This window comes from Sciurus vulgaris, assembly GCF_902686455.1.
Source record: "Sciurus vulgaris genome assembly, chromosome: 12".
Lineage (NCBI taxonomy): Eukaryota > Metazoa > Chordata > Mammalia > Rodentia > Sciuridae > Sciurus > Sciurus vulgaris.
Window position 1 is genome coordinate 57,851,581 of NC_136473.1, and position 27,080 is coordinate 57,878,660.

At 44.7% G+C, this 27,080-nt stretch overlaps 1 protein-coding gene across 2 annotated transcripts in view; it reads right to left on the reverse strand.

The window, feature by feature from the left end:
• Positions 1-27,080, reverse strand: part of STUM (stum, mechanosensory transduction mediator homolog) — a 76,666-nt gene that overhangs the window by 13,931 nt on the left and 35,655 nt on the right. For both annotated transcript variants that reach the window (XM_079106641.1, XM_079106640.1), the window contains one exon: positions 1,659-1,838. In XM_079106641.1, coding sequence (XP_078962767.1) covers positions 1,659-1,838 — 180 coding nt within the window. The remainder of the gene's footprint in view (positions 1-1,658; positions 1,839-27,080) is intronic.

Here is a 27,080-nt window from a genome sequence, read left to right on the forward strand (position 1 = left end):
AACCAGGGCAGCCTTCGTGGCCTTCCAAGGTTCTAGTTGGAAACAAGGTCAGGAGCCTGTAGATCATCTTGCAAGCCCCTAGGAAAGCACGCCAGTTCTCTCTGGGACATTGTCAGGCTGCTTTCAGGACTTACCAGAGGGCTGGTAGCAGTTCTTTTGAATCAGCAAAGTTCTGAACCTCTCCTACAACATGTAAGTGGCCCCTGGACACAGAATAAGTCCCCACTCGGGGGCTATACAGGCCTACCTTGGTCTCTGCTGACTCTTCCAGGATCACCTCCTAGAGCCCTCCCTGCGGGAGCAGCCACTGCCCCAGAAGGGCCCTCTCCAGCAGGAAGGAGTGGTTCCCTTGCTGCTTATCAGTTTATCCCTCACCGGGACAGTCCACACTCAGTTGCCGGCCCGGCCTGCTGTTCCTCTTCCCATTTCTGGCTGCCCCTGGTTGCCCAGAATGGGCCTGGCTTGCTCTAATTCTGGGATGCTCTAGTAGTCCAGTCAACCCACTTCCTCCCTTACCTGTGCCCCTGGAGAATCCACTTCTGGGCAGCCTATTTGACCCACACTGATTGCAGGTCTTACTCAGGCTCAGGTACTTGCATCTTCTCTGACCTGATGACTTGATCAGTCACTGGTCCTGGCCCTAGCATTGTACGTGTCTTAGGTCTTGCACCTTCACAGGACCCCAAACTCAGGCTTGGGTCATTCTAGATTATTCTAGATCATTCAAGGTTCCTTGAACCCTGGGCTTCTCTTTCTGCCTCTGCTGCCCTCACCTAGCACAGATTACCTTTGGCACTGCCAATTCCACAGTGGTTTTATTGGGTGTGGGACCCAATGAGAGGTATGGAGTCAGGGTGGGGTGGGGTGGGGCAAAGTGCCCGGGGAGATGTGGTTCTGATTATTTGAGGCCCTGATTATTTGAGAACTTGGACAGTGGCAAAGGGAGACTTGTGCAGCTGCTCAAGGCAGGTGATGTCTGATTTAAGTTTTGCTTGGTTATTTTTAAAATAATAATCAAGTTGTCTTAGGTAAATTTGAGTTTGTAACTTTATGCCCTTCGGCAAAATAGTTTTGTGTCTGTATTGGGTTTGCATTAGATTGGTGAAGGTCCACTCCCTCCAAATGAGGACTGGAAAAGTTTTAACACTGATGAACAAAGAGCTTAGTTTAACCCGAGGAGGAATTACATAATCCTAGCTGTAAGAAACACAGTGTAGGATTTCCTGTGGGCAAGTGCATCCCATGGCCTTGTCCTTTTTTCTGGAAACTGCAGAATGGAGTCAGTGAAGAGTTGGCACAGGGGGCTGAGCCCACTCAGGCCACTTCCAGGGCTACACAGTCTTGGGGGCAGGTTGTTTCCTGGACAAATGCCTGCAGGCTTGGGTCTCTGTTGTCAGAGAGGAGACCCTGCCTACTCAATTCCCCACAGGTGTCCTGGCCAGGTGTGGTAGGGAATGTCCCCTGTGCCAAGTCGTCATGGGCAGTAGTGAGGAGGACCTGGGTGAGCCCTCCAGGGCACCTGTCCTCAGGAGGTGAGCAGATGTGTGATCAGCCAAGAAGGCCTCCCAAGTTCATCCGATCCCTGAGCCACTCCTTCAGCCCTCGCATGCCTCCAGGCTTCAGACCCACAGGAAGGCATGCCACTAGCAGCTACTCACTGGCGAGGATGACCATGTCCATGCCCCAGAAGATGCTCATGATCCAGCCCACCATGACGATGGCCGTGAGGATCTGGATGAGGGCCGCTGCGATGTTCAGCCAGAAGACACAGCACACGTGCCTGTCCGGGAGGTCAGTGCGGGCCCCACACAGCACAGTGAAGGCTGAGACGAACGTCCCTGTGAGAGGCCAGAGGGGACAGCCTTCAGAAGGTGCTGGGAGACAAAGAGGCATACATGCTCCTCACAGGCTGAGGCTCAGCAGCAGCCTACTCTCTCAGAGCTCAGACAGAAGCAGTCGATGCCCGGCTCAGATGCCAGCCCAAACTAGAGAGGGTGGTGGACTCCCTGGGGAAGGTGTCGCATAGGACTGCCAAGGGCCCAGCACAGTCATGGAGCCTTTGGGGGGGTGGGACAAAGAAATTGCATGACAAGTAGTCTGTGCCATGAAGAAGAAACAGGGCAGCCACCTGCAAGGACAAGAGATGGCAGTTGGAAAACGTCAACTTTAGGCAGGAAAGATTCCAAGGGTTTAAGAGTCAAATGTAAGAGTAGGTGTCACTGAGGAGACAGAAACCAACAACAGAGGCAAAATCAGGAGAGCTGGAGGGCCAGGAAATGACCCCCCAGCACACACACTGATTACCAAGGGACAGGAGCTGAGAACCAGAGACCTGCAAGGTGGAGAGGGCATAAGCCAGGGCAGGTCTCCTACACTGCTCCCTGACGGGGTTCCCCCAGCCACCCAGACCTGCAGCAGAAGGACAGGGACCTACTGGGTCTCCACAAGGTGCCAAGCAACATGGTGGGTGTACTCACATTCTTGCCTTGTCTAAGATTGACCCCTGTGTGTAATATTGCCACCTTTGCTGAGTTGTACTCGAACTGAGCTCTTTCTGTACTTGGGCTCTGAGCCTGGCACTAATGCTGCATTCTCTGTCTATCAGTTTCCCATGGCTGCTATAACAAGTTCCCACAAACTTAGTGGTTTAAAGCAATGTGAATAATTCTTATATAGTTCTGGTGGTCAGAACAGTCTGAAATGGGACTTCAGGTTGGTCACTCTGGAGGATCCAAAGGACAGTCCATTTCCTGGCTCTCTCCAGCTTCTTGAGGTCCCTATATTCTTTGGCTTGTGATCCCTTCATCATCATATGGAAGTGATGTTTTTTCTATATATCCTCATCTTCCTGCCTGCCTCTTATAAGGGCACACTGGGATAATCCCAGATCATTGTCCTGTCTCTCCAGATCCTTAACTCAATCACTTCTGCAAAGTCCCTTTTATCACTCAAGATAACATTTTCATAGGTTTGAGGATTAGGAAATGAATATTTTGGGGGCTGTTACTTTGCAGAAAGAGAGACAGACAGACAGACTCAGGAATTAAACATCTTGTTCAAGGTGATCATCACAAGTGGGTGCTGAGCACACCTCTGTGTGATATCAATATTGTGCTCCTGTTGTCCACACTGTCACCTCCAGGTGAGGAAGACATGTTAAAAGCAGGCCTGGACCCAAGAGCAGGACACTTGGGAAATCAGGACTCAGGGGATCATTCTCATGTGCCCATTTCTCTTGGTTCCTGCTCCTGGAAAAAGCTGCCTGGTTGTCAGTTTTCTCTGAACGCTGGTTTCTGCTCTTCCCTGACCAACTAGCTGGCTCCTTCTGTCTTCCACAGGTGGCCTTTGCTCCCACCCACACCCTTACTCCTGAGACCCAAGACTGAATGAAGCCTGAGCTCATGGCATGATTTTCTTTCTTTTCTTAGAGTGTTATTGTTATACATAGTACTTAGGCTCATCCTGACAAAATCATACATGCATGGAATTCAATTTCAGTTTCATGTCCTTCCAACACACTTTCCCTCTCCTCTTTCCTCCCCCACCTCCTTCCTCTACTGATCTTCCTTTCATTCATATATTTTTTTTATTGTTTCTTCCCACTTATAAATAAAGGTGTAATTCCCTGTGGTATATTTATATGTGCACATAGTATGATTTTTAAAAAATCTTTCCACGTTTCCTCCCTTTACCCGTCCCTCCTCTCTCCCTCTCCATCTCCTACTCCAGTGATCTTCCTTCTATCTTTATGACATCTGATCCTCCTCTCCTTTATTTTGCTCTAGCTTCCACATATGAGAGAAAGCATTCGACCCTTGATTTTCTGCGACTGGCTTATTTCACTGAGCATGATGTTCTCCATTTCCATCCATTTTCCAGCAAATGCCACAGGCTGATTTCTGATACTGACCATGCCCATCCTCCCTCTCCTCCTCTTAACAACAGCCATCAGCTCTGACCTGAGGTCCAGCCTGCACCTTCATGCCTCCAGCCCCAGCAGGCACCTGCCTTGAAAACAGCAGGTGGCCTGTGGACGAAAAGACTAGCCAACATCAAGTGCATCCTCAGACTCAGATCACCTGCATCATAACCTGTGGTATTTGTACAAATGCCTGGGCCCCACCTGACATTTCCTGAATATCCAAGAGGTGGCCCAGGAATTTGCATTTCTAAACAAGCTCCATCCCTACCTCAAGGAATGGTGAAGTTCACTAAAGTGTAAGAACTACGGATTTGAGATCAATCAAGCCCCTCCGGTGTTCCTGGCACCAAGCCTGGGGGAGCAGGACCCTATGGGAGTTACAGAGAGGCAAAGCTGTCCATCCCATGACAGTGTCGCCAGTGGCACAGAGAATTTGCTGGACCTTCCTTTTGTGGCGGGGAGGCTGGTTTGCCACTCATAAGCCTCTGTGAAGGTTCACTCAGGACTGGGCACTCGGGAACTCAGTCCCTGCCCTCAGGAGCAGTACTGGACAAATTCTTCATCCCCACTTGGCAGAGGAGGGGGCTGAGGGCTTGCACGGGTTTGCAGAGGTGAAGGTGATGGAGCTGAGACTTGAGCCCCAACCTCTTCCCATTGAGAGGAGGATGGTGGAGACACTGCAGGGGGCAGGAGTGGGGACATGGGGAAGCGATGGGGATGATGGGGTAGGACTGACTGGGGCCATTTGTGGACGGCTCTGAATGCTTGGATAAGTGTTTGACCCTAACCTGTAGGAATCACAGCTCTACAGACTTCTGAGCAGGAGAGAGATGCAAGAGAAGCAATGACTTAAGATCTGTCAGCAGGGTGTTGGTGGATTTACATCCTTACACTGAAAAAACAAGGGGAAAAAACCTTCATCCTTAATGATTTTTAAATATCTCTGAACTGCTCTACCCCACCCTGCCCCAGCAACTGTCACACACAGGAGGCCCTAAAGTGGATGCTGCCCTCGTCTATGGCCTGCAGTCCTGACTCCATGGGATTTGGCTGAGATCCTGCGATGCTCTGTCTCTTTGTAGCTATAGCCTTGCCTCAATCTTGCTGCCAAGGAAATGGGAACAGTGGCCAATGCTCTTTCATGTTTTTATTAGGCAGAACCATATCAAATTAGTACTTTTGTAGATCAAGAGCAGTTGCTTATTCACACAGTTCGGCCTAATACATTTGTGAATTTTCAGCATGAAGAAATTGTCCCTGAACTCAGAGATTCTTCAAGTTAGATGATCACCTAGTGGGTCCCCTCTCAAAAGATGGAATCTCATCAGAATACTAAACCAATTAGGGGCCAACAGGCCTTTTCATATACCTGCATGCTAGCCTCAGAGACAGAAAGGCTTGGTGAGTCCAGTGCTCTGCAGATACACAGGGCCTAAGAAACGAATGACATCAGCAAAGGCTCTGGCTTATATATTAGGAAAAAATGGGCTGTTCGCCCTCTATGTCAAAAAAGAGACCTTGTTAACTTGTGTGGCGTGGGAGGGGCCTTTGGTCACTTAACTACCTTTTATCCATCTTGACATACTCCTGATAATTCTGATGTGTATCAAAAGGTAAACACATTATACATAATCTACTTGTATAACATGTACACCTATTATCTGAAGTGGCATTAATTTAGACTTCACTAGCAAGGAAATAGTGATAATAGGTCCCTTTTGCCATAAAAGGTAACAAATCCATAAAAGGTAAGGATTTAGTAAGTAAATGAAATGATATTTTAAAAACATGGTTTTTAATCTCTCCAGGAGTAAATTAAAAAAATGATTTTGGCACATTTTTATACAAAGAGGTGTTAATTATTTTAAATGAGTCTTACTTGCTAAATAAAGATCTCCACCCAACTACAATGTGTCAGTTCCAATTCATTCCACTGAGCACCAGCCATATGCCAGTTCTGAATACAGAGACCCAACAGGTGAGGGGGCTTGGCCCACCCCTGCCTGGGAGCCCAACTCTGGTAGGGACACGGGGTCACCCAAGGAAAAGTGATGAATTCTGCTTGACTGTAGCAAGAAAGGCTTCACAGGAGTGCAGGCAGGAGTCCCAGAAGCTGAGACCATTGCGGATACCACACTGAGGATGTCACTGAAGGAAGGAGGGAGGGAAGAGAAACCGGAGGCTCATGTCTGTCCCAAACCCAGGGGTGCAGGAGACTGAGCGTACTGGAGCTGGCCACAGGATGCGTTCAGGGGAATGGTGGAAATGTGGCTGATTCATACTTCAGACAAAACTACATAAATTAAAGAAAGCGAGGTTGGAGTGGGCAGGGGCTACACCAGGGAGGAACCTGAGGGGCTTCAGCTGGAGTCCCATAATAGGCAGCACCTGGGAACGGTTTAAACAGAGAACTCTGGGGTTGGGTGAGTTTTATAACAAACACAGTGAGCCCAAGGGGAGGATGGATCAGACAAGGTGAGGCTGAGGGCTAGAAGGGGAGGTGTGACACAGGGAAGTAGGGCATGGCAGAGAAAGGGATGACCAGTGGGGTTGGGTGGTGGTGTCCTTGGGTTAGGTGACCTGCTACAAGGACTAAGGGAGGAGCTAAGGAGCCCAGGATGGTTCTGGATTTCTAATATTCCACACTGAGGGTGAGGGTAGAGCCATTGACCAGGGCAGGGAACCCAGAGGGGCCATGTCCATGGGGAGACTGGGATTTGGGAGGTGTTATGGTTTACATATGGTGTCCCCTAAAAGTTCATGTGTAAGACAATGCAAGAAGGTTTGGAGGAGAAATGATTGGGCTATAACCTTAAACTAATCAGTAAATTGATCCCTGATGGGATTAACTGAGTGGTAACTGGAGGCAGGTGGGGTGAGGCTGGAGGCGGTTGTTAACGGGGGACGTGGCTATGGGATATATATTTTGTATCTGGAGAGTGGAGTCTCTCTCTGCTTCCTGATCACCAGGTGAGCTGCTTCCCTCTGCCACACTCTTCTACCATGATGTCCTGCCTCACCTTGAGCCCCGAGGAATGGAACCAGCCTCCTATGGACTAAGACTTCTGAAACCATGAGCCTTCCAACTTTTTCTCCTCTACAATTGTTCTGGTTGGGTCCTTCAGTCACAGCAATGAAAAAGCTGACTAAAACAGGTGGGGGACAATTTCGGGTCATGGAATTTACCTGGAAGTGACTGAGATCACCCTTAGAACATAAAGAGCTTAGAGGTAAGCAAGTTAGGAAGACCACAAAGGGGATGCAGGAGGACCAATCAAAGAGGTCAGAAGAGGGTGTCCTAGAAACAGGAAAGGCGGATCTACAGGAGGAGGATGTGGGGGACAGAGCCCCTGCGGCAGCAACGCAGGTGGAATCAGATCTGGGTAGGCATGAGCGTCCTCAGCTGGGAGTGTGGGAGAATGAGGAGGTTTGGAGCACATCGTCGAGGTCTGAGAGGAGAATGAATTGAGGATTCAGGGATGTAGGAGAGACCACTCCTCTTTAAGCGGGAGAAGCTCACGGAAGGAAGAGGATGAAGATATACAACCAGACAGGGAACAAGTGGACATCAATGTTCTTGATAAAATGAGAAGGTGGTGGGGAGAGAGAATCCAAACCAGATTGTGCATCAGAATTCTCAAACTGACGTTCATAAAAATGCAGATTCTAGGGTTCCACTTGAAGACCACCCCCCCCAAAAGTATAGGGATGGATCTAGATCTGCATGTCTAAAAAGATTAAATGGGTTGTGGGTATAGAACACATGCTTAGCATGCTTGAGACCCTGGATTCCATCCCTAGCACAAAAAAAAAAAAAAAAATAGATATAAATAAATGTCCTCCCAGGTGATACTAATGGACAGGTAGAGTTGAGACTCTGCAGGTACAGAACCAGAAACACATACAACCTTGGCAGTAGTTAGACCACGATTCTGGTCTTTTACTTGGTCCAACAGCTTCCCCCACCCCTGTGACTCATTGTTGATTCTAGATCATGCCTCTGCAGCACAGCCAGGGAATCTGGGCCTTGGGCATATTGCTCCTGGAGGTGTCATGACTTGGTCAACACCAATTGGCACAGGGGAGAATGATTGGAATAAACTATACTCCCAATCACCCAAATCAGTTTGTTACAAGACACCTGGAATGTAGGCACAGACCTATTCTTTGCACATCATACCATAACCCTGAGAAAGAGAGGCAGTCAGGAGAGGCCTGAGGAAGGTCTTCCGGTGGAGAGTCACAGCAAAAAAAAAAAAAGGCAGCAGAGCTGGACTTTGCAACTACAGTCCTTCTGGCCACCATTGCTCAAGGGGTTCAGGGCTCAGGCCCCAGCCAAGTGGGTGGGAGGAGAAAGGGACCCTCCTCTTTGCATCCTGGAAATACCCAAAGGGCTTCTCTGGGCTTGAACTCTGGGCAAAGTTCCCAGAGCTTGGCTCCCACCTCCCTACCCTGCTTTTGTCAGGCACAAAAACAGAAGCAGCCAGCAGAGGGCTGGTGTAGCCTCCTGTCAGGAGAGGGGGCGGCTCTGTTCCCACAGGACACAGCCTGGGGGCTGGAAAAGTCCTTTGCGTTCTTGTGGAAGCTCGGCTTCTTGCATGATTCACGTGGGAGCTGTGGAAGGTGCTGGGTTCAGAGAGGGCATCTCCAGACCTCTTGGAACTCAGGGGGAGAAGGAAAGGCTGTCTTCTTTTTTTAAAAAAATTTTTCAGTTGCGGATGGACACAATACCTTTATCTTATTTTATTTTTATGTGGTGCTGAGGATTGAACTCAATGCCTCACACATGCCAGGCAAGCGCCGTACCACTGAGCTACAACCCCAGTCTGAAAGAGTTATCTTCTGAAGCAACTGCTCCAATAAAAAGTGCCCGTGGGACCTAGACCAGTAAGACAGGGTCAATCCCAGATGTCACCTGCAGCCGGCTCTGCAGTCATTAAGATGTGCTGCTTGTTGGTGGCCATGATTTACACCTGGATGCTCCCCACTGCTTCCCCCAGGGAGGGCTGGTTGAACCTTCTTTGGGGAATTACCCTGAATATGAGATTTGGGGGACAGGAAGGAAATACATTGGAAGTCCTGGGCCCAACTTTATAGCTAATTTAAAAGAACAAGTCACACCCCAAGAAACAGGTCCCACAGGCAAGGGCTGCCTAGTTCAGGGTCACATTGAGATAAATGGAAGTTTAGGATGAAACTCAACCCTATGAAGCTTCAATACTCAAACCTTTGGGAACATAAGCAATGGAGATTGTGCTAAAAATACACCTTCCTGGGCCTGACATCTCAAGATTCTAATTTTGCAGGTTCAGTCATCGTCTTTTCATTATTGTGCAATTATTTCAACCAGAAAAAGAAAAGCAAGGGAAAGAGAACTGCAAGTTCACAATTGTTTGGGAACAAAAAATCCTGGACAGAGGATCAGTATAGCTTTAAGAGCAAATAGGGCCTATAAACAGGATCTATGTGGCCATGGCCTAAGTCAGCTGGAAGAGTCCGCAGAAAATAGGGCCAGAGTCCTGCCCTACTTCCCTATCCCAGTTGGCATGCAGAAGCTAACTCCTTTGAGGTCTGTGTTCTCACAGAATGGGGTGGAAGATTTTGGGAACCATGTGTTTCTATGTGCTATGGGAAGGTGCTATTGTCCTGTTAGCTCAGACACCCTGGGACAGAGACTGCAGAGAAAGCATGGTGGGAGCAGGAAGGTAGGAACCGAAAGAGGCATCGGGGGCTGAGGGGTGCAGCCCAGTGGTCGAGTTCTTGCCGAGCATGCTGAGACCCTGAGTTCAATCCCCAGCACACACACAAAACACATACCCACAAACCCACCTCCCAGCTGTGTCCTCTGAAACTGCACCAAGTAGCTCACCTAGAAGCCTTTCATAGACCCAGCACAGGTCTTCAGCTTCCCATCCTGATCAGCACAGAGACCATGGAATCGAAGATCAGTTGAGAACAAGCCAGGCAAAACACTGGCACTTCTGGTATTGTCCTGCCCACCCTCAGAGTTCTTCAGAATGAATCTTCCAGTGTCTGATCCCTATGTCCTGGGCCAATGGTCGAAAGGGTCTGTGAATGGTTTTCAACATTGCAAAAAGAACAGCTATCCTAGTACTGTCCACTGGGACAACCAGAGTTTGGTTGACATCCATCATCTCAATGCAGCAACTAGGAGATCTCTCCTGCAAGAGGCAGCTCCTGGTTGTCCTTCCTTCCAAGGACAGAGAAAATGAGACAAGCTCCCTCCTCCATCCTTCTCAGTGCCCCCACCTGGATTTGGGGTTGATTGTCCCTCTGGAGGCTAAGTCGACTGGAACCAATCATTAATTTTAATGGTGCTGGGCATTGCATCAGCCTCCCTGTGCTTGTTAGCAAATCTCTTCTGTCCTCCACCACCTTTTCCTCAATCCTCCAGGCTGAAGGGACTGAGGAGATGCAGAAGAGAAATGGACACCTTGGGTCCCTTCTCAGGGTCTCCCCAAGTAGTTAAGCCTGAGCAGAAATTTAGCCACATGAAATTTCTCAGTTTCTTGGATCTGAGTCTTGTCATGACAGATTTTGGGCTTCAATGCTAGAGGATGAGCTGAGGAGATGGGGGAGGGTGGCTGTGTAATGACCAGAACAGGGGACAGTGCTGAGGCCCTTGACAACTTGACTTTGTCTTCCCCACAGTCCAGCAGGTATGGCTTGGAGGGCAATCAGTCAGGCAGAAAGATGGGCAAAGGGTAACAGGGGTGCCATTTGTTGTACAGCATGGTACAGCTTCTGTCATCATAAAATTTACAACCTGACAAGATGACATTTCTACGGGTGGGTAGACACTGAGATTAAAAACACAGAGGAGCTCTGCCCAAACTTGCAGCCGCCGGGGAGGCTGTCTGAGATAAATGGCAGTGAGAGAATGGTATGATGAGACCCTGAGGCAGCTCTTCTGGGGACACTGCAGCAACTAGAACCCTAGTTGAGCTCTTGCCTTAACGGTGCTTTTAATCCACTGGGGCTAAGCTGAGACATCCAAGTTTGTAGTTGAGTCCCATTTGGTTGCCCAATTAACAGGTAACATTTATGAAACACCTACTATGTTTCAGCATTGAGTTGATAAGCAGGAGATGACTATGTTAATCATCTCCTGCTTATCAACTCAAGCCAGGGGAGCAAGGTTGCCCTGGGACTCCAGCACCTGAGTGTGTGTGAGCCCAGGTATGCCAGGTGCCAATGGATGCTCATGGCCAGGTGTGGGGCCACTGGGGGTGCTAGGGAGAGCTGTCTCCAGGTGCCCCAAACTGTGTTCATACATACTGAGCATGTGGGAGAACAATGTTCTCTGTATCCTGCCCTTGGGCAATCTGCAACGGAGGCCTTGGTGGGCCTTTGACATTTATCACGTGGGGTAGTGGAACATTTCCAATCATGCCACTTGGGCCTGGAAACCTGCATTCTCAGGGGCAAAGTTGCCATATTATAGATGAATGTTTGTCCCTTCCTCTAATTCACATGTTGAAGCCTTGATCGTCACTGTGATAGTTTTTGGAGATGGGGCCTCTGGGAGGTCATTAGGTTCTCATGAGGACATGGGATTGGAGCCCCATGCTGGGACTGGTGCCCCTATAAATGGACGAAGACACATAAGCACTCTCCTAGATTTCTCCTCTTGCCCTGCCATGAAAGGAAACCAGGAAAAGGGCCCTCACCAGGACCCAACCATGCCAACACCCTGTTCTCAGGCTTCTAGGCTCCAGAACTGTGAGAGAATATGTCTGTTGCTTATAAATTACCCAGTTATAGCAGCCCCAACTAAGTCATGCCTCTTCCTAAAAATGATACCTGATTCATCCCTTCATTCTTCCATGTTTTTCAGTTAATATTTATGGAGCACCTGCTGGGTATCAAGGACTGGGCCAAACCCAGTTGTATCATCACAAAAAGTCAGTGTTCTGGCTATTAAGATCCCCACAGGGTAACATGAGAGAGAAACAGTCCATGGAACACAGTACTGTGCGGTTCACTGTGTGAAGGGGCTGAGGCAGGAAGGCAGGAGGACACCAGGGGCACCAATGGGCTCTAGCGCCAGACTGCCAAGGTTTCAGTTTCACAGATAAGCTATGAAACCTTGACAAGGGACATGACTTCTCTAGACCTCAGTTTCCCCATCCTACCTGAAGGGTGAGTGGGAAGGCTAAGAGATGCTATAAAGTCCTCAGAGCATGAGCTCTGTAAAGACCCTATGGGAGCCTGGGGAGGTCCCTTCCCAGACTAGGAGGGTGACTGACAGGATGGTCCTCCACAGGGGCAGGACTGGAGAAAAATCTTGGCTGTTATCTATGAATATGAAAACATTAATATGAAAATGAAATTAAAGATTTCAAGGAAGACTGCTCTTATAGTGGCTTGTAGCCAATGGCAATATTATTCACTCCATCTTTTGTTTAAAAAAATTATTATAACTGCTAAGTTCGCAATGCCAGCCTCATAATGCCTGAGGCTCAGGATTCATCCCTATACCACAGTGTTATACAGCCAGTAAAAATTATAATCATGATGACTACACAGTGAGATGGGAAAGGGCTTTAAGTGAAATTATAAAAATAGTGCCCATACTATGCCAGGAGGAACTATTTGAAAATATTTATGCATGTGGACAAGGACTAGTGTGTAATAAGCAAATGAAAATTGTTTTGTCAAGGCAATTATTGGTGAATTTTTCTCTTTTTTCAAAGACAAATTCTCTTTTCACTTTAAAGAAAAGTTTTAGGTGCCCAATGGGACCTAATCCTTGCAATTCTGCAAGAATTTCTACTCAATAGAATCTTACTGGCTGCACAGAAAGTGATGTAGTGGTTAAGCAAACTAGGAGACAGCTGGCACACAGACACCTGACAGAAAATAGGTGATGACATGGGACACTGCCAGGGTTGTGACAAAAGCCCCTGAACTTCCAGGCATGCCTCTGGAGTGCAGCCCCCAACCCTAGGGCATCACCCCCAGTTAACCAGCAAGAATGAGCCTTTTAGGTGGACAGCAAGTGTGGGGGGTGAGAAGAGATGGAGGACTCCGAGGCTTCTGGTTTGGAAGCCAGGAAAGGACTCCAGCCCTAAGGGACCTTGAAGAACCATTTAAGTGACCACAAAGTAACAACAGTGGGAAAGGAGGTGGCTCGGTTGAGCTGGTGCCCCAACCTCCCAGAGGACCACAGAGGAGTGAGGGAAGTGGAAGGAACCTTGGCCTGGGCTCAGGTGCTCCCTGTCTGGCTGGTGACTCCCCATGGGCAGCAGACACACTTACTTCTTCCTGGAGCTGTGCCCCACAGGGCGACCCACATGTAAACTCCCATACCAGGGACAACTTCCTGCAGGGGCTCATGGGATCAGGCTCAGAATGAGCTGGAGCTGACGTTGCTGCTCATGCCTCAGGGACACACCAAACTTGCAGGGAAGGGTCTCCCTTGTGGTCTTTATTTAGAAGTTACCAACTTGAATGGACTTAAAATAAAAGGATTTACTGATTCATAAACTGGAAAAGCCCAGAAAAGTGTAGGATAATGATTAGGAGCACTAACTCTAAGGCCAGACTGCTGGGTGTCATTGGCGACTTGACTATTTATTGGCTGTGTGAACTTAGGCAAGTTACTCTACCTCTGGGGAAGACTAAGTCCTCACCAAACCTTTTAAGGCCAATTTCCTTGTCTGTAAGGTGTGAATTATGATGATATCCATATCTAGGCAGGGCTATGCATGAGGTTGGATAACGACTGTGCATTTAAAGTGCTAAAGTGCTTAATAACTGATTGCTGTTTATCATCATCATCATCATCATCATCATCATCATTATCATTAGGAATTCAAGGTTGGTTTGATTTCTTGGCTTAATGATTCAACAAAGACTCAAAGTTTTCCATCACTCTACACGATATGTCTTCCATACTGTGAGCTTTATCACAAGTGTGGCATCCCTCGTGGTGACAAAATGATTGTGGCAGTTCCAGGTTTCACATCCACATACCAAATATCCAAAGAAGAAAGAACATTTCAGCCCCAGCATTCCAAGCAGGAGTCCTAAGATTTACCTAGATCAGACTTCTTAGGTCACATGTCCACCCTTAAACTAACCATTGGCAAAGGAAATGGAATGTGCTGATTGACTTAAGTAATGGATTCCATCTTTGGAGCCAGAAGTGGGGTCATCCTCCTACAATGCCCAGCCTGTGTCAAGGAGTAATGAGTTCTTGAGTGGAAATATCTGGGTTTATTGGTAAATGGGAATAGGTTAAAATGATATAAAAATTGATCAGCAATGTTCACTAACAGGAGAAAGGTGTTACAAAATCAAGTAGCAAAAAGATAAATTGGACCATCTTTTCCCAAGTGGGAGCATGGTAGTTTTAAAACATTTGCCCCTATTCCTTTACACTCTTCCATCAAGAAGTTGGCACATATCCTTTCCTCTTAAAACTGTGTTCTCTGACTAATCACCAACAAAATACAACAGGAGTAGAGGACTAGTTTCCTGGATCAAGTCTTAATAGACTAATGGTTTTCACTTCCTGCATCTTCAGCTTGCCATGCTTGAACCCAGTTGCACGCTGGAAGGAAGCCCCAACTAGTCCATATGAAATGGTCTATAGAGAGACCACATGCAAGCGTCCAGCCAACAGCCCAGGTAAGGTCCCAGCTGATGGCCAGCACCAGTCACCAGACATGTGAGTGAAGATGCCTCCAGATGATTCTAGCCCCCAAACAATAAGTCGTTCTGCTCTTTGGGTCTGGATAGCTGGGGCACCAGACATTCTAGAGCAGAGACATGATAACACGCTGTGCCCTCCCATTCGAATTCCTGACCCACAGAATTGATGTGCACACTCGAATGTTTGTTACACCACTAAACTTTGGGATGGTTTTCTGAGCAGCAATAGAGAACTGGAACAGGTATGTCACTGGGCAAACAGTCAATGATAGGGAAGGGAACAGGAAGTAGGCCAGGCTCTTTGATTCTTACTGCAATCATTTAGCAATTGACTAGAATCCTAGAGGGCTTGCTATGGGGCACAGATGCACTTACTGCCATCTTCCTTTCAGAGCCCTGCCAGACCAAGCAAAAACAACTGAAGTGAGTCAGAGATTCTGTTAGGATAGCACCACATTAGAGCAATCAGTGCTACAGGAAAATACTCAACATTATCAAATGATAAGGTTGACAGACCATGAATTATGTGATTTATGAGCCACATAGCAAGAGGTAGCAGACCTGAGAAGAGAGAGGTTTATTTGTCCTGTAGCAAGGTGGCTCTGATTTCTGCACCTGCTAATCATGGAACATTCTATTTTCTTGCCTCCTCTTCCAACCCCCATTTCATCTAGAGATGAGAGGCTGAGTTAGAGGCAGAAAGAAGGACTACAGTGGACACAGCCATGGGAAAGAGAAAAAGGAAGGGACCAGTGGGGAGGACACCCTGAGGACCTTTCTGGGTGGACCGGGACAGACAAATGAACCACTGAGAAGAAATATCAGCAAACTACTTTAGGCTGTCCTTTGGTCTAGACTTGTAAACCTGATTATCTATAACCTTCCAGCTGTCAAAAGTATAACCATCATCATCATTATTGTTAATCTGTGATATACATAATGTTCATTAGAGATTAGCATTTTATTATATCACCTCACCTAATTATCACATCAATGCCACATCATTATCCTCACTTAACAAAGATAGGCCTAGAATAAATGGCACATTAACTGACTATAGTGGATTTCAGAAATGGCCCCAATTCTTTACTTGCTGTGAAGGAGGGCCCAGTCAGTTTTATATCTAACGCCATTTTGTCTCTCTGACTCCATCTTGCCTTTTGGGCTTGTTTGGGTGTTTTGTTTGTTTTCCTTTTCTTCTAAGTTACCCTGAGTCATTCTCTCCTGTAGTAACCCTGGATTCCAGAAACACAAGTGTGATGGATTCACGTCTTATGACAGAAGACTGAAACTACCCACGTAACAGTGACCCTCTTGGTGCCAGTGAAGCTATGCATGGCCAATTCTGACAATTACCTGGGATAATGATCAACCATACCATGGCCAGACCAAGAAGCTGGTTTGTGCCAGCTCTGCAAACCCCTGATATTTGCCTGTTCTCCTTTTCTATAAAACCACAAAGCTCTTTTCAGTCCCTCAAAGACAGATCTTAGATCACTAGATCTTTTTGCACTTCCCAATATGACTTTAATCCTATCCTGCCTTTACCACCACTCATCTCTTGATTGGCTTTCTGGAACTGGTGGCTGCACCTGGTCAGTTGGAACTTTGAGTTTTCCCCTACCTCTAGTAACCAACTTTGGTGAGCCAGCCAGGAGGTTAGCCTCCTTGGGCAATACCCACTTGCAGCTAGCCAACCCCTGACAAGCTGTAAGGATGAAATGGTCCCACACAGATGCCAAAAGTATTTCTATTTCAGGGGCCTCACTTTTCTTTCCACTTCGGGTCAGCCTTGACTGCTTTCTACTGCTATTTGGTAAAGCAAAGAAATAGGACTTGAGATTTGCAGTTTTAGATTGAGAACCCGGTACATCTTCTCTGACAGTGCATGCCAGACCTTGCTCTTTCTTGTTTCTTTGTCATTCGAGTTCGTTGGTTCTGTTCTGGGCTTAGACCATTTTTTTTTTTTTTTTTTTTTTTTTTTTTTGACAAGGAAATGTGAAGTCCTGCAGGAACTGTGGTATTAATGATAGGAGACATAAGAGGAATCAGGGTGCTTGGGAGATCTCTATTGTAATTTGTGTAGCAACATTAAGTCTATACTATCAGCAAGTCCCCTAGGGAGAATTTTAGATGACTGGTCTACATATAGTTATGAACCTATCACTAAGAAAAAGGTAATTGGTAATTTATTATTATAACATGGTATGGCCTATGTATACACTACACTCAAAAGAGAGATGGGCCCAAATGCATCATTAAATTATTATCTTACTATCTTACAGCTGAAGTTGTTTTGGGAAAGATCAGGAAAATGGGATGAGATGCCATATGTTTAACCCTTTATTGTTTTATACATTTAAGTTTTTTCTAAGGAAGGGATCAAACTTCTGGTGCAAAGGTCCCAGATGCTAAAGTCAAAACCCCTGCCTTGAGGGGAAGAAAAAAATGTCACTGTTTTAAATCCCACTCCTCATAGGTCCTCTCCCCTCTTTGGCTGCACCTCAGCTGGTTCTTCTTCTGGTCAACAAAGTCACCAAAGCATTAGAAAAGACACTACTTCCTCAATATGCTAGTGAGTCTGAAATGGTCTCTCCCTTTAGGACCTGTCAGAGTTTCCAATTTGGGCAGGTTGCTAACACAAGTGGGGCAATGACATTCCCATTAAGAAACTATTCTGCCAGTGGGCTAACTGCCCACAGTCAACCAATGTGCTACTTTGGATTTATAGGCCCTTTTCTACTTCTGATTTGTCAATCTGGAAAAGCTCTGTCTTTATTGTGAGGATTCCCCAAACCCTTTACCATTTTGCCACTCATCACCCACTTGGGTCAATATACAGGCTTTGTTCAATATAATGCTGACTACAGACATGCCTTGTTTTAAACAACACTAGGAAGGAATCTCAGACTCTTCACCAGGCTGACCCTACAAACACCCCAAATCCAACTAATGGTAGCAATAATACCAGCAGAACAAAATTGAAAGCCAAATGATGATAATGACAGATTTCAACAGGACCACAATTGTAAGTGTATCCTGGGAGGACTCTGACAGGGGTACTTAAGTCAAAAGCTTAAACAAGACACAACATTTGCAATGGGGGGCTACTGAAGATAACTCAGCCTGATCAGAAAAAATATGTCAAACTTACAACAATATACTGACATAGACCCAGAAGTCCCCTAAAAGGTACAGATGGTCAATATGGCCTTCACGAGCACTAGGCAGAGGGTCCTGACAGTAGGCAGAAATTTCAGGAAGTTGAGGGGACTGCGGGTATGAATGCTTTGCAGTTGGAAAACAGCCTACAAGGGCTATAACAACTGAGAAATAAGAAAGGCCAAACAAGCCACCATCTTCATCCAAAACATTTTGGGTTGGAAATTTTGAACTGGAGGCGCTACTGGAAAAGGGAAGAGGCCCTTAGGGAAGGACTAATGCACCTAATAAGAACAGGCATTGGAAGAAAAACTGCCCCAAACTTTGAGCAAAAAGGACCAGTTCATCAGGGTGTGGCAGCGCACACCTGTAATCCCAGCAGCTCAGGAGGCTAAGGCAGGAGGATCATAAGTTCAAGGCCAGCCTCAGCATCTTAGTGAGGCCCAAAGCAACTTAGTGAGACCATGTCTCAAAATAAAAAACAAAAAGGGCTGAGGATGTGACTCAGTGAATAAGTGTCCATGGGTTCAATTCCAAGTACCAAAAAAAGGGACCAGTTCAATAAAGTGTCAAAGCATCAGATGGCAGGAATTGAGATGACTTTGTTGAGGACCTAAGATTCAAGGGCTCCCACAATACTTTTGATTCTGATCATTACTACCCTGCAGGCACCCCAGGCACATCTGATAGTGAAAAACAGACCTATAAACTTCATGGTCAACATGGGTGCCACGCGTTTGGTTTTAACAACAAAAAGGTCTAATCAAACCGTGCCTATCATAGGAGTATCAGTAAAGTGCCAGAGCAGGTTTTCCCTTACCTCTGGAGTGCAGCCTGGGTGACCTGTGCCTAACAGCTTTCTCTAAGTTTTTGCTATCAGTTTTGTCAGGAGAATCCATCAGAGGGTGAGTCAGTGCCCGCCCCTGAAGTTCACCAACTTATCAACCAGGCAGCAAAGGCTGACAGGACTTCATGGAAAGCTAAAACCACCTTGTCTGTTAAAGTTCTATTAGTGGAAGGCAAAACCAACTTCCTGTTTAATATTCTGCAGCAGGAGGCACTTGAAGGAATTCAACTCAAGCTTCAAAACTTCTTAAAGTGCAATTTGATCCAGTTCTGCCAATCACCTTAAAATATCCTATCCTGCCAAAAAAAAAAAAAAAAAAAGAAAGAAAAAGAAAAAGAAGAAAGAAACCAGCCCAGGTTGGAGGAAAATCATTTTGTTCAAAGCTTATGAGCTATTAATGCAATTATGCAATTGTCCAGGACATTCACCCTATTGTGCCTAATTCTTATACTCTTCTAAATGCTTTGCTTGGCCAGGTGCAGTGGTACATGCCTATAATTCCAGCTACTCAAGGAGACTGAGGCAGGAGGATCACAAGTTTGAGACCAACCTGGCCACTAACTTAGTGAGACTCTGTCTCAAAATAAAAAATAATGAAGTTCTGGGGATGTAGTTCAGTGGTACAGAGTTCCTGGATTCAACCCCCAGTACCACAAAATACTACTACTACTAATGTGATAGCAAAACCAGACCTGGTGAAATGAAATTACAAAAACGGTATGGTAAGAGTCCAGTGCCTAGGGAAGGGGTCAATTCCCCTTCCCTCCCTCAGCCTTTCTCCAGGAAGCCTAATTAACCATTATTATTATTGCATTGTCAATAATCATTATATTGTCAATAATTGCACCAGGAGTCTGAGTACACCTGTAATAGGTAATAGATGTCTATGAAAAGAATCATTTCTTCTTATCTGTTCTGTGAGCATGCTTTATGTTAGAGACCCTGCACAGAACTTCAGTTGCATAGGTTAGGATTTTTTTTAAAAAAAAGAAGAAAAAGACCCAATGATAGGATGGGTCTAAGATGACATGAAGTAACCTATAAGTAATGTGAGAAACTGTGGATCAGGGTTCAGAATTTTGGAGTGCTAATCTCCTCTGGGCCCACTGGCATAAAATAAAGTTTAGTTTCTTCTAATTTTTGAGTGCTGTCTCGTTGTTTCCACAACACTAATACCAATGCTACTAATAATAGTGCTTTGATGGTAGAATGTAGATGGCTTACTGTCCTTGATCTAAAAGATGCCTTCTTTTGTATTCCACTGAAAAGCAAATTATAATTACTTTTGCTTTTGAATGGACAAATCCCCCACTCAAATACCAGTTTCCAACACTGTTGGGTTGTACTTTCTCAGGGATTCAAAAAACTCACCCACAATCTTTGGAGAAATATTGTCTAAAGAATGAGAATGTCATGATTAAACCAGGGAACCCTGATACTATACGTGGATGACATGCTGATTGCCAGTCCGACCTAGAAACTTTTCCTAGAAAACTCCATCCAGACTCTTAATCACCTGGCCAAATGTGTTTAAAAGATGTCTTTACTACAGCACAGATTTACAGAGAACAAATTGTTAACCTGGGGTTCCAATATCAGGAAGGTTGATGAAGACTAGTGACTGATCAGAAATTGTCCTTTGCCAGTATTCAGGTCCCCAAGACTTGCAATCATGAGGATATCTGGGATTGGCAAGCTATTGGAGGATCTGGCTATCTAACTTTGGGCATGGAGCAAAGCCCCCGTGAGCCTATTAAAGTTCTAATTGGGACAGATCTTGAGCTCTTAATTTGCACAAAGGAATGTCAAAGTGTTTTTAAAACTTTCAAGAACTAATTGCTATCTTCCTCTGCTTTGGGCCTCACCAACTTTAAACTGTATGTGAATAAATGACAAGATGGTTGGAAGTTCTTGTTCAGTTGCTGGGGGAAGTTCCTCAGCCTGTAGCTGATTTCTCAAAGTAATTAGATCACACAGCCAGGGGACGACCTCCTTGTCTCTAGGCAGTAGCAGTTACTTGCCGTGTGCTAAATTAAGCTGAAAAATTTATACTTCACTAGTCAATTACTGCGTATGTATGACATCAGGTCTTCACCTTGTTAAAACAGAAGGGCAAATGTTGGGTAAGTGCTGGGAGGTTAGTTAAATTTAAGCTATTTTGTTAGATGACCCTAATGTGACTCTTAAACTACATCAGATTTAAACCAGCTGCCCCGCTGCCCACAGGTCCCAAGCCTCCAACCCTACCCCATGACCATGTGGAAGTTCCTGATGTCGTCTCTTCCAGCCAACTGGACCTAACAGATCAGCTATCCAGCCATGCGTATTGGGAAGTGTTCACAGATAGAAGCTGTTTCATGGATCATGGAAAACACCATGCTAGATATGTAATAGTGACTTTACAAGAGGTCATCAAGTCAAATTCCCTCTTGGCAGGCATATCCATTCAAAAGGCTAAGTTAATAGTCCTTGCCTAGGCCTTTGAGTTTTCAAAAGGGAAAAAGTCTAACATTTATCCTGACTCAAAATATGTCTTCTTGATTCTCCATGTCCATGGAGCCGAATGAAAAGATATCCTATAATAATAAGGACACAAAGCATAATCAGAAGATGTGCACACTCTTGGAGGCTGTTTTCATGCCAAAAAAAAAAAAAAAAAAGAGGTGGCTATCTCATACCCACTATCCTGGACATCAGAAAGGAACTATATAACATCCCAGGGAAACTACCTAGACAATCAGTCTACCAAATCAGCTCATTTGTGCTTTTGGCCCCCCTCATACCTGAAATCTACTTAAATTCCTTCTCTCCTGAATTTTCAGAAGCAGGTAAGAAGAGAGCCTGGTTGGGGTCTCCATTCTTAAGGGGTTTTAAAGAGTGGGACTCTTTCTCTCACTGGAAAGTAAATTCTCACAGTCCTCTTGGTACCAAAGAAGCTCTTGTTTTCTACAGTTGACTGTGTTCAGCAAGGCTGTCATGGGTGTTATGTGTTAACTGAATTTGTTAGATCATACCTTAGAGGACCAGGATTATATCAGGCAAAAAAAAAAAAAAAAAAAAAGATAACTCAGAGATGCCAACTTTCTGCCAAGAACAACCCCAAAATGGAAAATCTGCAAAAAATTCAGGGGGTCCAATATTGTAGGCTGTATCCCTTTGAAGATTGTCAGGTGGATCTCATCCAGATGCCTAAGGCTGCTGGAAACTTCAACCATGTACTAGTTTTTTGTTGTTTGTGTTTTGTTTTTCATAGAAAGAGAATCTTATTTATATTAGAGCATTAAAGTTATATACAATAGTTGGACTCATTTTGACAAAATCATAACATGCATGGAATTTGATTTACTCCCTTCAGTCCCTGTTCCCTTCCATCCCACCTTCCCTCTCTTCCTCCCTCCCCCTATTCTCCTTCCCCTACACCATGATCTTCCTTTCATTGATTTATTTATTTTTGATTATGCTTCCTACATATACATAAATGTGAAATTCCCTGTAATACATTTATATGTGCACGTGGTATGAGTGGTTAAACTTATTCCACATTTCCTCTGCTTTCTCATCCTTCATCCCTCTCTTTCGATCCCCTTCTTCTACTATACTGATCTTCCCTATTTCTTTATGATATTCAAACCTCCCTCCTTTTCCTTATTTTGCTCTAACTTCCACAGATAAAGAAAACATTCAACCCTTGATTTTCTGAGCCTGGCTTACTTCACTTAGCATGACATTCTCCATTTCTATCCATTTACAGGCAAATACCGTAATTTCATTCTTTATGACTGAGTAAAACTCTATTGTGTATATATACCATTTTCTTAATCTATTCACCTATTGACAGGCATCTGGGCTGGCTATTGTGAATTGTGCTGCTGTATCATTATAGCATGCTGATTTTAGTTCTTTTGAATAAAGACCAAGGAGTGGGGTAACTGGTTATATGTTGGTTCCATTCTTAGTTTTTTGAGGAATCTCCATACTCTCCATACTCTGCTTTCCAGAGTGGTTGTATAAATTTGCAGTCCCACCAACAATGTATCAGTGTACTTTTTCCCCCACATTCTCACCAGCATTTATTATTATTTGTATTATTTTTCAAAAATTTTTTTATTTGTTCTAATTAGTTATACATGACAGTAGAATGAATTTTGACACATCATACATAAATGGAGTATAACTTCTCATTCTGGTTGTACATGATGTAGAGTTACACAAATCATGTAATCATATATGCACATAGGGTAATAATGTCTGATTCATTCTATCATTCCTACCCTTTCCCCCATCCCCATCCTTCACTCCCCTCTGTCCAGTCCAAAGTGACTTATTCTGCACACACACAGTCCCCCTCCCCCACTTATTGTGAATTAGCATCCATATATCAGAGAAAACATTCAATCTTTGGTTCTTTGTTATTGACTTATTTCACTTAATATTCTACATTCCATCTATTTACTAGCTTATTATTTGTATACTTGATAATTTCCATTCTCAGTGGAATGAGATGAAATCTTAGTGTAGTTTTGATTTGCATTTCCAAATGTACTAGCTTTTCCCATTGGGTTGAAACCTATCCCACTAGGATGGAGAAAGCCTCAGAAGTGGCACGGTCTCTACTAAAGGACATCACCCCCAGGTATGGCATTCCTGACTCCATCCAGAGCAATTGTAAAAGAACCAAAGTAATGTCATTTTGTTCTGACCTGACTCCATTGTATGCTTGCTTATAATGTTTTCTTTTCAGTCTCCTGACATCTGTATCTATGTTGACAGTACAGCAGGACCTTCCTGCATCCCTGACTATGGCCTTGATGTATAACAAAAATGATCTGAAACATATAATCAAAACAATTCTCTCCAAAATGCAGTCTGTAAAAATTTAAAAAAAAATTTAAAAATTCTCTCATGTAATCAAAATATCTGTCTCAACAAGGTCTTTTCTGACCTACATTTGTCTAAATTATCCCTGTGGCTTTTGTGGTTTTTATCTTTATAAACTCTGTGCCCCCAAAATTCAAGTGCTGGTAGTTTTTGAGGCACTAGCCTTCTCCCAGTTGCTAGCCTGGCTTGCCCTTTAAGGGCACTTTTTCTCCCTTTAAATTTGGTTCAACAAGCATTGTGGTTTGTAATTCTCATGCACACTGTAATACAAAGTTGCTCTCCCCACCCTTTCCGGTGCAGTCATTTTCCCTGCCTCCCAACTACTGTCAGTCTGTGAACATCCTAGCTAGCTATTGGTTCATCAGTCAGCTTGCAAGTATCCTTCTCCGTTATTGGTCCCCTGTTAGCCCTGCAGGATTCTTAAAGATAGCTTCACTGCCATCTTTTCTCTCTTGCTTTTCTCTCCCCGGACTCACTTTCTTTCTCCTCCTCACTTTTCACACTCACTCTTGTGCACCCTTTCTCTTTCCCTTTCTTTTCCTCTCATTTTCTCTCTTACCCTGCAGGGAGACTCTGTTTGCTTAATAAACTCCCTTATGTGTTTTCCCGTGTCCGGCGTGGTTTCCGTGGGATCCCTTACACACATTATAACACAATATGGTCCTGCTTTTGTCTGAATGGCAATAGAACAGGTGAACAAAGCCCTGAGAATCCACTGAAGAGACTTCATACTGCCTGGAAACCTCGATTGACAGGTTAGGGACAATAAACAATACTTGAGATAAAACTTTGGTAAAAGTTTTATCAAGAGTCTAGTTTTACGTGGGAAAAGGAATTGTCTATTTCCCTTCTCTGCATTAGGGTGGTTCCTAGAAGTGGGCTACAATTGAGTCTTTATGAAATTACATATGGGAGACCCTTTCAAGCTTCCATAAAGGGGATAATCTTTGAACACTTAGAACATGAAAATAAAATTAAGCATTATGTACAGAAGCTTAATCAAGTTCTAACTTCAGTGTATGAGTTTGCTTCTTCTAGGACAAGATCTTACCCTGAGGACTCCCTGTTCAACCAGAAGACTGAATCTTATTAAACTATGGAACCTGAAAGACCAGCTGACAGAAAAGTTAACATGACCTTATGATACATTCCTCACCACTCACGTTTCTTTAAAACTTGCAGGTGTCAAGACATGGGTCCGCCACACATTTTAGTGAACAGATCAGCATTGGAAAAAGACCCTTCTGACCCTCGGGGATGGCCATTACTCTACTTGAAGACCTTAAATATTTCTTCAAAAGACAACAGTCAGATGGGACACACTAAGTAACCATGGATTTTAGTACTGTTGCTTTTCACTTTCTTTGCCTTTTCCTTACTCCAGATCGGATCTGTTCCAACCAGATTATAGATTGAACTCTTACCATTTCTGAGTCCACAATCAGGTTGACTTGGCTATGTGGAGGGCTCCCTCTTTCTGGCACTAGTGAACTGCTTTAGAACATTCAGGTAGCTAATTTGACTGTATGGCAAAGGTTCTCTACTTGGTATATGTTATGGTTTAGATGTGGTATTCCCCCAAAACTTCATGTGTGAGACAATGCAAGAAAGTTTGGAGGAGAAATGATTGAGTTATAGCCTCAAAATAATCAGCGAATTGATCCCTGATGGGATTAACTGAGTGGTAACTGGCGCAGGTGGGGTGTGGCTGGAGGAAGGGGTTCACCGGGGACATGGCTATGGGGTATGTATTTTGTATCTGGAGAGGGGAGTCTCTCTCTGTCTGCTTCCTGATCATCATGTGAGCTGCTTCCCTCTGTCATACTCTTCCACCATGATGTTTTGCCTCACCTGAAGCCCCAAAATGGAGCCAGCTCTCTATGGACTGAGATCTCTGAAGTCATGAGCCCCTGAATAAAAACTTTCCTCCTCTACAATTGTTTCGGTTGGGTCTTTTAGTTACAGCAGCAAAAAAAGCTGACTAAAACAACAGGAAAATCAAAAAGAGTGCATTTTTTTCTCATTCAATAGAGAATACCTACTCCCTTCCTCTTAACAAGAGGACCCTAAGATATTTCTAACAATAGCTGAAACAAAGCAGTGTGTGTCTGCTTTAGTGGGAGAAAATTAATGCCACTCCTGGGGTGGGCTATGGGGTACCCAATAGAGCTGGATGGCTAACTGCAGAACAAGTTCAATTAGGGGAAATAGCACCCTGTGCATGGAAAAACTAAATGACTCTCACAGACTCCCCAGGTAATGGATTGGACCCCCTGACAAATGTGTGATATGACTGTCACTTTAACTGAATCCATTTGGCTTGACTGACAGAAACACCCTCTAAAGACAAGGGCACATTCTGTCCCCAGGGGACTTGAAGAAGCCATGGGTGGCCTTATTTGCACCATAGTTAGATTGGTTACTGCCCCTGGGGGTTGTCCATACCTTCCAGAACAAGTTGTCTCCTATTTATCGGAAGTCCCACATAACCAGGATGTTGTGAAAGTCAGATACCACATAAAGACACCCTCTTGGTGGTTCTACCTGCTGGCTATACTTGCCCCAGCTGCTGCCCCTTTTGGTGTGGAATTGCAAGTAGAAGCCCTAGTAACATACAGCAGCCACATTTAATCAAACCAGATAGATAGTCCAGCATCCTCATAAGTGTCAAAACTACACATATCCCAAAAGTGATCCTCCAAAACTGGATGACCTTAGCTATTTTGAATGCTTCCTCAAGGGGGATCTTGTGATCTTACTGAGAGGATGAATGAATTTGTGTTAATATTCCCAATTACTCAAAAAGTGTAACTAAAGCAATGAACGACTTAGACAAACATTGCCACTGTTGATGCCTTAGCAAAAGATACTTTCAGTAATTGATAAAAGATGATTCTTTCTAAATGGAGATACTTAGGGACTGGGGGTAAAACTCAGTTGGTAGTGTTTGCCTCACAAGCAGAAGGCCCTGAGTTCAATCCCCAGAACTGTGCAAAAAAGGAAAAAGAAAGAAAGAAAGAAAGAAAAATCTAAATGGAGATACTTAATGTTTAGCACTATTGTTTTACTTTTCCTTCTCTTCTTTGGGTGAAGTTTAGCTTACTGAATTTGTAAAAATGATGCTTGTACTATTTGTTTCAGCATAGAAATGCCTCTGTTACTGTCCCCATAAAAGGAACAAGAAACAAAGTTTTCTTACCTGTCAGGGTTTTCCATTTCAAAATTCCTACATGCCCCTGCCCCCAACCAACAGGAAGTAGGTACAGAAAAACAAAACAAAACAAAACAAAACAAAACCCTCATGACCTTTAGTCCTTCTCCTGTAGAAACGGAATGATGACTTGACAGTAGGGATTTGAAAGGGGGCCCAGTCACTGACCTCACAAACTCTGTTGTTTCTCTGATTCTGACTCTCCATCTTGCTTTTTTGACTTTTTTTTTTTCTTTCTTCCTAAGTTCCCCTGAATCATTCTCTCCTGTAATCACCTGGATTCCAGAACACAAGTGCAATGGATTCACATCTATTACAGAAGACTGAAACTACCCATGTAATAGTGACCCTCTTGGTGCATGGCCCAACCTGAGACAATT